General features: G+C 29.6%; 1 protein-coding gene across 1 annotated transcript in view; it reads left to right on the top strand.

Moving 5' to 3' along the window:
• LOC129226156 (MAGUK p55 subfamily member 7-like) overlaps positions 1 to 1,127 on the top strand; it is a 48,545-nt gene extending 47,418 nt beyond the window's left edge. The window contains exon 15 of the mRNA XM_054860756.1: positions 945 to 1,127. Within this exon, the coding sequence (XP_054716731.1) occupies positions 945 to 1,127 (183 nt within the window). The remainder of the gene's footprint in view (positions 1 to 944) is intronic.
• Positions 1,128 to 12,112: the final 10,985 nt, after the last annotated feature.

Below are 12,112 nucleotides of genomic sequence, written 5' to 3'. Positions count from 1 at the left end.
TAAGCAAAAAAAAAAAGAAAATTAAAAATTTCGTATTGTGGCACTCTTTTTCCAAACGAGCAATATGTAAAGTCTAAAAGCGAACAATAATACAGTCATAAAAAAAAATTGTGAAAAGACTCGTTGATAATCCAACTGCTGATAATCAGGAATTTACGGTATAAACAGAAATTAAATGAAGCTTTTATATTTTATGTGAAAGGACACTACTATTATTTAAAAACGAGCTGATGTGTGCATCACATGACTTTCTTTTACTCCAATTTTAATGTCATTTTCCCATTATTGGCAATTTTAATGTGATTCAATGGTTTAACTCTCTAAATATCACCAACATTGGCCAAATTGAAACCAGATTTAAAAAAAAAAAAATCGCCAAACTTGTTGTCAAGTTGGCGACAAAACTTGGCTACCAAAAGACTGGCGATATAAGGCGGCCAAGTGTCCGCCAAATTATAACACCACTTGAGTTTACATCGAAATTAACAATGATTTCCCCCCAAAAATGGGCAAAAGACCCTTTTAGAAGCACCCGAATGCAACCAAAAGGGGAGGTGCACAACTAGGAGTCTACATACCAAATTTTAACTTTCTGGGACATGCCGTTCTTGAGTTATGCGACATTCATACGTACATACAGACGTCAGGAGAAAAATCGTTATAATTGCCTCGGGGAATGTCAAAATGGATATTTTGGGTGTTTATACGTTCTTAGGCACTTATCCGCATGTGGTCGGGTTGAAAAAAAAACTCAACATTAATTCGGGGGTGAGCAAAATGAAAATTAAGGCCGAATTTTGAGTGAAAATTTTTTCGTGAATACAATACTTCCTTTTTTGTAAAAGGAAGTAAAAAACGATATTAAAAAAAATAAATTAAGTGTAAAAATTTGTTTGATTAAGTAAAAATTTGTACCCATCCATGATGTCCCCCTTTTTTTCCAGGATAAAGAGTTACAAGACATCGTTGACAGTAGTTGGAATATAGAAAGGGTTTATGGACATCGATTTAACTCCACATTAGTGAATGAAGAAATTAATAAATCATTTAAAGAACTCCTTACTATAGTAAAAAGAGTTGAAACAGAGCCTCAGTGGGCTCCAACGAGTTGGGTGCTAACTCCATAGACCTAGCTGTTCTCAGTATTAAAACTGTTCCGATAATAATAAACCTATGTTATGTAATATATATACAGGAAATATATTATGAACCGAAATTTAATTACTATTATTTTATAATAAATTACCTTTTAGAAATTATGTACAATAAAAGTATGTACGAACATAGTGAAGTATTTGTCCAGTATTTTCAGATACATAATGTTTCTTTCTTTTTCTTTTTTAAAGCCTTGATATTATTGTTTAGTAAAATTGTTAAGACATGTTGTAAAACATACTTTAAAGATAAATACAGGTATTTGGTATGTTTCTTCCCTTTGAAATTGTCTAGTATGTGGAAAATCACATATTCTTTAAAATCCTTTGACTAAATATAAAACTACTGTAGCTCTTTCTATTGCTGCATTTAATAATTTTATAACAAATATAAAATGTTTTCTAATTTGTGCATTTATAATTGGTTTAGTCATTTCATTTTAAAAAAAAAGTTTACATTCAGCTCTGCTTTGGACCAAAATGTCTTTAAAAATCAAAATTGACCTTATGAAGTTTTATAAATTTAACCCTTTGCCAGTGTTGCTTAAACCCAGTTTAACAATTTAAATTTTACTGGGGTTTACTTGCTCTGATATGTTAGGTAAGCATTTACTCTTTTGTTAGTTCATCTTTATCTTTTATTTCATTTAGTACATTTCTGCAAAATGCATGCATGCTCTAATTGAAATAATATTTACTCATTGACCGTTTTAGATTGTCAATAATTAAAACCCCTATTGAAGATTTATATATTTAGATTTCTTTCAGTTGTAAAATGATGTGTGTAAATAAGCACATCAATAAGTTGATTATATTCGTCTATGTGCAAATTTTTAAAAGCAATGAATTTTTTGTGAACATTTTTATTTTATATGTATTGAAAGTGTAATGTTTTTAAAATTAACAGAATTTTAAAGATGTTGTAAGTCAGAAAATGTACTTACTTTTTAAACTTAGTTTTTAGACATAATAAGTGCTTTTTTACCTTTCTCTTACACTATTTTTCATTCAATGTCAAGAATCTTCAAAACTGTTAAAGAGGAAAATTTGAAATAAAAGTTCGACAAGTAAAAAAACTTTAATGCAAACTCAAATTTCTCAAAAATCATATTTAAGCTCTTTTCAAGCAGCCTTTTTGAAACATTGATTTTTTTTTTTTTTTTGTACAAAAATGTTTGCATATACTTGTGTAAAAATATGAAGGAAATACTATCAGGTTGAGATGTTAAAAAGCAATCTGTCACTGTTTTAGAATAAACTATAAAAAATATTCCTTTTTTTTTCTTTGTCTGAGGCAGTGGTGCCCAACTTTCATCTCAAGAACCTTATCCATGTATTCAATGTTACGAATCAAAAACTGTTACAGAAACTTCTAAAGCTAACCAATCATCTTGATTTTGTGAACCAAATGATCTCAAAATTGGTGCATGAAAGACAGAAGGACACTTTGTATTGATAAAGTAAACTTGCTGTACAGAGTAGGAAATAAGCGGCATTGCATCATAGTTTACAATTCAAAATGTATGAAGAAAAAAAAGTGTCCTAAATTGCATCGAAAATTTTGTGATGCAAAAAAAAAGAATTTTTTTTTTGAAATGTGAATGACCAAGCTAGCTGTTGAGGCAGTGTACTTTCTGATTTAAATGGCTATTTTTTTAAAATACAGGGACTCCAATGGTTTTAATTTTTTTAATGGCATAAATTTATTCATTTATTTATTTTATTTTATTTATTTATTTATTTTGAAATTTTCATACACTCAATATTTTTGTATTTGTAGAACCACCCATTTGTATCAGTGCTTCTATTTTGTTGAAAATGTAATTTAGCAAATTTCATAAAACTGCTCCTCAATATCAAAATTTGAGCAGCAGTAGTACTACTCAAAATGCGATGCTTATTTCCCACACTGATGTAGTAGTGATAACGACAATACTTGGTGTTTAATTCTTTTTACTTTTCCATGTTTTGCCATGTTAGCTAGAAAAATATCAAATATATTTAAATTTTAGACTGTTTCTGCCTTGCAAGATTCATTTTAATATGCTACTCTCGAATACAAAAAGGTTGGTCACCACTGGTCTGAGGGTTAGAAGGAAGTTTTTTTTTTTCTACACTATAGAAAAGTTCTTAACTTCCAGAAGCGCTAAGCAGCATTTACTTAACCCTTATTACAGCCTCTTGTGATTTTGATATTATGTGTACTTAGGAACTCATTTTTTATTTATTAATCAATGAAAATAGTTATAAATTTCAAGTTCATGATAAATCAGTATTCAATTTTTTTTTTTTTTTTTTTGAAGTTTTCAAATTTCTCTTGAACAATATACATGTGACCCTGTTTTGATGCATAGGTTATATTTAGCTCTCAAAACTAATGAAATTTCTTACATTTTCACATAATTTTCATGTTATGTTTTCAGCTAAACTATTTTATGTTAATATGCTAAAAAAGGCTAATCTTTTCTGCTAAAAAAAGTTAGATGAAGACATGAATAAGTACTTATTTAACAGAGCTTCACATTGCATAAAACTTGAGTAAAAGATTATTGTAACTGCATCTAAAATTGTGCTTTTTAAGTTTGCACAATATGTACCATTATTTCATTGTTTCCTCTTAACAAATGGGACTTTTCTGTTCCATAAAAAAACCTTTTATATTTATTTTAATCATATACATTTTATCAAGTTTCCTCATGTCTTCACTAATTTCTCATAATGTTCTACAATCTAGTCAATGTTTTATGTAACAACCTCTCTATAATTTTTTCCAAAATTATTTTTTATCTTAAAAGACTTGAAAGTGTTTTTACTTTTAAATTTTAAACCTTTTAGTACTTGTATTTTTAAATTTATTTGATAGGATAATTAAGTAATCCAGTTTGTGTTACATTTCTCAAAAACATTTAGGTAAAAGTTTACCTAAAAAAGTTTTTTTAGGTAAACTTTTACCTTTTATGTCTCTTCTTTTGATTTTTAAAATCTATGTATGATGTAAATGTTTTAATTGCGTCAAATGGGAGTGTTAAATAGTTTTTAATTAGCTAATAGTTATGCTTATATTATTGGTCATTAAATTTTTCAATAGCGTTAAAAAAATACTTTTCTCTGTTTTAAATGATTAAAAGAATATTAATTTATGTTATTTCTTCCATGCTATATGATTTTAAAATTTTTGTTTTATTTGTCTCTTTATTGCTGTTATTGATATTGTTATTAGTATTTTGTCATTTATGATGTAATGCATTATAACTAATTTAAGAGTTTACAGCTTTTAGAAGAGCTTTTATGGACGTATTACAATGGTATTATTTCCTTTTTTAATTTTAGTAAAGATCTAAACCATGCAAGTAAAATGTGGAGAAAAAAATATTAGTAAAAATCAAGAGGGTAAATTTTTGCTTTAAGATTAGTATATTGAGTCGACTTTAACTCATTAGACCTTCACCACAAAAAACAGAGTATTAGTAAATAAAATAACTATTTTTAAATATTCATAAGTATATAAATGAAGGGAAGAAGTTTAATTATTTCTACGTGCCAAAAATATGTGCCGAAAAATGCAAAATATCTTAACTCTTTTCACCCTTTTTCATGCAATTCTTTGTAATCCTTTTTGTACCATACTTGAAATTTCACCAACAGTATTTTGTTCTATTGCCAAATTTAATAGCATAATATCACCATCTGTCTGTATTCAATTTAACAATTTTCTAAACTTATTTAAAGTAATCTTTATATACTAAGAAAGTGTTTGTCATGAAATACTTAAATGGCATTTTTTTTTAACTACTTTACTATATTTTTTACATTAAATAATTCTTGCATGCATTTTTATAATTTTTTCATTTAATCTGCATCTGTACAAATGTTATGTGCATCTTTCCGCATTATTAACACTTAAGAGCATAAAAACATATTTTTCATATCCTATTTTATTACCATTTAAGGGTAAAATGTTTGAAATCATTCCCAATTTGAATATATTTTTTATATATGTGTTGTAATTAGCATATTAAAACTAAACAAAGAGAGAAACTTTCATCATGTTTAATGTTTTTCTAAGCATCTTTTTTTTTCTTTAGTTTGTTTTTAATCTTAACTATGTATATAAATAATATGCATGTGTATTTAATGATATTATGTATATTTTTCTTAAGAATTGAAATATCAAAAATTTAGTGCAATATATGTATGTTGTGCAATTTGGCTTCTGCTGCTAATTTCTCCCAAGAAAAACTATTGTATATTTTTGTCATACATTATTAATATTAGTCCAAATATGTATTATGTAAATTGAATTGTCTTCCATCATAGTGTGATGTATGTGTAGCATAGATGTAATAATTTCCTGTGAATTCCTCACTGATGCAAATGTTAAAATGCATTTTTTAGACCATAAAAATATTTTTACCAGGTATTTTTAATTTTTCTTATGTTAAACATCTAATTTTCTAAATCATGTTAAAAGTGCATTTAAAATTTTGCTATTGTAACTTTTATTTTTAGTTGATATCACATCCACTTTTCTGTAGAAATGTTTAACAATGCTTCTGTCAAGTTAAAATATCTATATTTACAAATGTATGGGAAACCAGGTATGTATCTATAGGGTATCCAGGTAATATCTATATTTACAAATGTATGGAAAAATACCAGGTATGAGAAATGATGATCAAAATTTAAATTCTAGTACCTTTATTTGTACAGAACTTTGTTGATTGCAGGGATATTTTAAAAATGCTCTTTGGTTATCTCATGCTATTTTATTTTTTTATATGTAATCAAAAAAGTTATGGTTTCCCCTTTATGTTATGTTAATTGAGTCAAGTTGCTAGAAAAGTATATGTTTTTAAAAATTATTTTCTGAAGTATTTTAAGTGCAGTCCAATTAGGTTTTTGTGAGCGTGTATTTGACAAGAACCTTGGTTTAACAAGGGATTTAATATAAATAGTTGGTTTAATGTTAAAAACCTTTTGTACACCCCAGTCATTATAAGCATTACTTGGATTTATCAAACATGATAATTGTCATGATAAGGTCTTTATGTTTTTGTTTAGTAACAAGTTTTGCTAAATTACATCAAAATTTTGGTGAGAATTTTTTTTTATTTTACACAAATGGCTAGTGGTGTAAAAAATGTGTGTGTGTGTGTTGAAATCTGCAAAAGGTATCTCTTATCTTCACCTAAAATTTCAATGGTAACTTTTTCCGAGAAACTCGATCTGTAATTGTTGGACATTGCAGAGATGACATTTCACAAATGTGCAAAACTTTAGAAGAATTGGATTTGTGAATAAAAATGATGAGATGCACAGAAAGTATTTCTTCAACTACAGTTTGACTCTATTGAGGAATAAATAAGAACTTCAGAAAGCATTTAAGAACCAAAAATCTGACTAGAAGCATTTTACAAAGTTAACAAAAGAAGATTTTTGTTTAGGCATTACAAAAATGGTTCAAAGTCCAATGTAATGCTAGTCTCACTCTCAGTAGTCCAATTTTCAAAATGAAGCAGAGAAATTGGGCAGAGAGTTTTTCTCAGTAATTTTCACTGTTGTGTGTTCAAATAGTTGGCTTAACCATTTTAAAAACAGACATAGCATAAAATTTAGCAATACAAAATCAGCTAATTCGAATGACATTAAAAAAGATTAGAAAATAAGTGATCCAGTATAAGAGAGAGATTTTGTTGAAAAAGGCATTTACAAAGCAGATAGGATTGCTATTTTTTACAACATTATAGCTCAGCATTCACAGAAATTCAAAAGAGAAAAGGAGTTGGAAGCAAGTTGTCAAAAAATCAAGTTACAATGTTGACATTCTCAATTTTGACCAGATGTGGTAAGAAGACATGGACAGATACAAGGGAGGGGTGTTGGGCGCGATCGCCTCTCCCTTGAGGGATCCTGCAACGGTAATTTTTCCAAATTGAAGTCCTAAAATGCAATTGAAGGCAATGTTTGATGACATTAAAAAAAGAAATGGGGTTCAAATCTTCCGAAAAATTTTCTGAATTGAAGTTTCAAAAAACAATTTCATACGACCTTTGGCGATGTTAGGAAGGGGTTTCGAAACATTCTCTCGGAATTCGTGCGAAATTGATGTTCTAAAATTCAATTTTTGAATACCTCTTTCAACAGGAATGGAAAGGAATAACTTCAGGGGACCTCCTTGGCTAAATCTCTATATTTTGGCTGTTTTAGATTAAATACTATTGCAGCAAACCAAGCTTATAAATCGGGTACGTAATAAGAGTTAAGTTTAAAAATCAACGGCCCCCTCCTTGAAAAGTTTTTGGATCCGCCCTTGTGAGAAGAAAATTACTCATTATAGAAAAGCCCAGGTATCTAGATGCTCCCAAAAATGTTGGAAATCTATCTACTACTGACTATGACAGCGGCACTAAACATAGATTATGGAGAAGATTTTTAGAAAATTGATTTCAAAGTGGGATATGTGGAATCAAAGAATTAAGTGATAAAATTATGTTACGGGTCTGGGAAAGTGCTGAATTCATTCTTTAATTACTAGAATGTTAGAATTGAATGTCTTTCGCCAAACTTTACATCTTGTCTCCAACAAAAAGATCAAAGCATTATAAGCAGCCTAAAATACCACAAAAGGAACCAACTGTTTTTATTGCTCTTGGATAACAGAGAGAAAAATGGTCAATTTGGCGAAAATGTGTAAACATTCTTAAAGCAATATGCTTGTTGTATAGTGCCTGACTGATTAAAATGCATTTTGAAAAGCTCATTGGATACTTTCAGAACCAAAAATAGATCAAGAAACATTTGAACCAAAGTTGCTTTTTATTAATGTTCAAGTGTTTAAATACAATATTTAAATATGTTTTAATAATAAAAATATTAAGATATTTACTATGTTTGATAATGAAATAATAACGTGTGAAATTTCAACTAAAAGAGCAATTGTCCTACTGTATTTCCTATTGCAATTCCTGCAGTGAAAAAATTTTGAATTCACCCCTCACATATATAATCTCATTTTGGTGAGGGAGAGAAAGTTTGCTTAAAAAATTGAATACTTTTGAATACACTTTTGTGTTATAACTACTTTTGTAACAGCATGACTCAATCGCAATCTTACAAGGAAATGAACCACCCATACTTTATTTGATAATACTTAAAATTTACTTAAGATTTGCATTCAATTTTAAATCATTTACTTTTAATCACTTGTCGAATGCAGGGTTCATATTCGGCTTTTGTAAACAAAATATTGCAGAGCAAATTTAACAGATTCAGATTAGAAATATTAGAGACAGTTTGAAATTCCAGTTGACACGCTATGTTGTCTTCAAAAATTGATTGCTGTTTATATATTTTACATTCAAGTTTCCAAGCTCGTTGGAAACATGCAGAATTTTTCACACCTACTCATTTGGCAATATAATCATCTTTTCATGTAAGTAACTATCTTCACAGCTTATCTTTTACGTAAGAATATGTTTTGTAATGGGACTTTTCTTATTGATGTCTGTACTCATTGTTTAGAATATGCAGAGCAATGGATGATCAAGGTTAAAACATTCACCCAAAACTCTTAGTTTTTGGCCATACTTTCCGCCTCCCCCCCCCCCCCTCACACACACACACACACACACACACATGGCAGAAATTTTCAGATGCTGTAGAGGATGAGAATCTTTTGCTCTTCAGAAAATTTTTGCTGCTTTGAAATTTTTTTAATTATTCTACTATCCAACCCCAGTTTCCCCCTCACGTTCCTGCAACCTCCATGTTTGTATGCTTTAATATCATAGGCCAGAAATGAAAGGGGGGCTTTGTAGGCCACGTTTCTGAAGTTCGATTTTTTGAGTCTGTAATATATATATATCAGATTTTTTTTTATGTTATCCTTCTTTTAGGGCAATTTAAAAAAAAATTGCTTGTTATGTTGCAGAATGGCTGTTCTATGCTTTAATGTTTCATCATTGTTTTTTTTTAAACTGATGTTTCACGTGTAATCAGACATTATTCCTTAACAATAGCAAAAAGTTTTAGTTGTTGAAAAAAGTTATTTGATGCCCCTTTTAAACAAAATGTCTCAAATGACATGCAAAATCTTTAGTAACGCGGGGGAAAAATATTCAAAATGTTTTGAAGAAATTGAACCCTGCATTGATGTGAATCAAAGCTTCGAATTTATTGCAATATTGACGCAAAAAATGTGTATGTCTGAAATAATATGTGCCATGAAAGATTAATCATCAAGTGGGTTCTTAATGTACAGTTGACCATTTTTCATACAAGTGAAAGATTTTACTGTAAGTTTATTGTTATATTGTTATTTAATTTTATTCATTTATTTTCCTGTCAGTTTTAAAATTCATTTACTATGAGGAACGAAAGAAATAATACTGCATTTTTTTATTTAATATAAATTGATATAAACATTACATGCAATATACTGACAGACGAGTTACAACATCCAGAGACTGCAGTTTCTTCTTTCTTATAGACTCCTCAACCAGGAATAGTCAATAACAGAGCTGGAGGCAGATGTAATCTTATTAAAGTTGAAATTACCTTCAATCTGGTAGCTAAAATTAATTTAGAACAGCAGGGAGAGTTTGCAACTTTTTAAGAGTTGATTGGGGTTCAACTCTTAAAAATGGAGGCAAATAGGCAATAAGCAGTAAGTTAATGGCCTTAATCCAGGGCTGAGGCTGAACTATGTGCAATATACTGACAGACAAAGACTGTAATTTTGTCTTTGTTATGGACTCATCAGCCTGGAATAATTGAGTCAGAGGAAGGCGTTAGCTCATTGAAGCTAAGATCATCTTTGAACTGGTAACTAAAATTAATTTACTACATCAACGAGAGTTTGCAAGCAATGGAGCAGTTCGACTCGTCAGAAGCCTGGGTAATAAGCAGTAAGTTACCGCTTTTAAGCCAAGGCTAAGGCCATATATGGCTTGTAGAGGTGGGGGCAATGGCCCCCTCACTTTTTATGTTTAAAAATTAATGATCAATTGAAAATGATTTTTTACTGGGTGGATTGATTTATTTTACGAAAATAAAAATAAAAATTACAAAAAAATTTTTTTTGACTTTTTTCATGTTATTTCATAAGGATAGAACTTTGAATTGGAATGAAGGGTATTGCAGTTCCTCTGCATGTGCGCATTAAATAAAAGAAAACCAGGAAAGCTCCTAGCAGCTACTTTACCTTCTTGTCCCAGAAAGCAACAATCACAATGTCAGGATTTGAATTGGGCAATTTTGCGGCTCCAAATGCAGTGAATTACCAAAAGCTCATCTTGAACATTGAGATTGTATGCTGTGTAGAATTATGGTCAACTGTTTTTCAGGATCATTCTTAAACTTTACCTTGTAGCAATATTTTTGTAAATTCAGCAACGTAAGAACCAAATGTCCCCTTACAGTTTTTACTCTTATATTATACTGTTTTACCATTTTCTGCTTAACTTTTGTGTACTTAAATTTTATTTCTATTTCTTATTCAAAGACCATGACTTGTTATTTAAATTTTCATGTGTATGCATATAATCTCAAGATTAAAACCATAAGTATTTTCTTCTCTTCATAATTGAATTGATCGAATGTAAAATTTATCTTAATAAGTCAAACAAAATAATTTATGTTTTTTGGCTTTTGTCACTGAATATTCAAGACATCTTTCCCTAACAATTCTAAAATTTCAGGTCATGGTGCTAGTACTGGACAATGATTCAGAATGATTGACAATAATGTAATCAGTATTAACTTACTTGTAAATGAACATCTATGTGATAACTAATAAAATTATTGTCCTTTAGCTTGAGTTTGCTCATTTATCTTCTGTCAGTCTTTCAAGAAATGATATTTTTGAAAAGCAATAGCTTTGTGCAAGGTAAATTAGATAAAAATAGAACAACGTTTAAAAGCACAAAAAGGATAAAAGGTTTTTAAAAACGCAGACATGTTTCGGAGGCAAAACTTTCAACCCGGAATAAAACCTCCAACATACGCTTTGATCCAAATCCGTTTTTTCAGAAATCGTGACCTAAGTGTGTGCAGGGCCGGACTAACACTCTGTCAGTCCGTGTCCCGGCACGGAGCAAAAAATTTGAGGGGCACAAAATTACCTAATCGAAGTAAGAAAGTACCACAACTGAGTTTCAGTAAAAATAAAATTTAGGAAAAGGGAAAAAGAAAAAAAAAAAAAACAGTAAACAAAATCCTAAAAATAAAAACTATCTAATTCATACATGACTAAGCAGTTTTCAAAGTTTCTCTGCAAAGAGAAGGGGAGGAGGGGGTGGGGCAGCGTTAAAAAAATATAGAAAAACGCTTTATAAAGCGATAGTTGGAAAACATCCATAAAAATCCATGTGAAAAATTTGCTCATTTGTATTCATAAAAAATGTTTCCACAACACTTTTTTTTTTAATGCAAAAAAGAGGAACAGAAAGGCGCCTTTTATTCGCAGATAAAGAGGGCGCACCGTGAATCCTCCCGATCATTTACTCTAAACTCAGTCGTTGCCTGAAAATTGTATGAACTAAAGGATTTTAGTTCTTTTGTAATTTTGACTAATTGCATTTATTTAAAAATCATTTTATAGAAGGAGAATTGTCGGTAGGCTCTCGCAAAAGAGGGTGTAAGAGGTGGAGTTTAAGTTTTTATTTTGTAAGGGGCCAAAATTAAGGACTTAGGCCACGACTCCCCCATTTTTCTTTCGTAATGTGAATTTTTTAAAGGTAGAAGCAAGTGACAGATCTTGAGTTTTTTTAAGGTGGGGCAAAAAATTGATACTGTCGTCCTATTTATGATTTTTTTATTAAGTTTTCTCTCTCACTTTATTTATTTTTAAACGTAGAAAAGGGAAGAATTCATAAAACTAAGATAAGTTTAATACTGAGAATTCTTCATATGTAACAGTGCAACTTGTAAATTTGAAGCAAAAAATGGATACACCTATT

This window comes from Uloborus diversus, chromosome 7, assembly GCF_026930045.1.
Source record: "Uloborus diversus isolate 005 chromosome 7, Udiv.v.3.1, whole genome shotgun sequence".
Classification (NCBI taxonomy): Eukaryota; Metazoa; Arthropoda; class Arachnida; order Araneae; family Uloboridae; genus Uloborus; species Uloborus diversus.
Note: the sequence above shows the minus strand (reverse complement) of the source record. Positions and strands in the feature narration are given on the sequence as shown.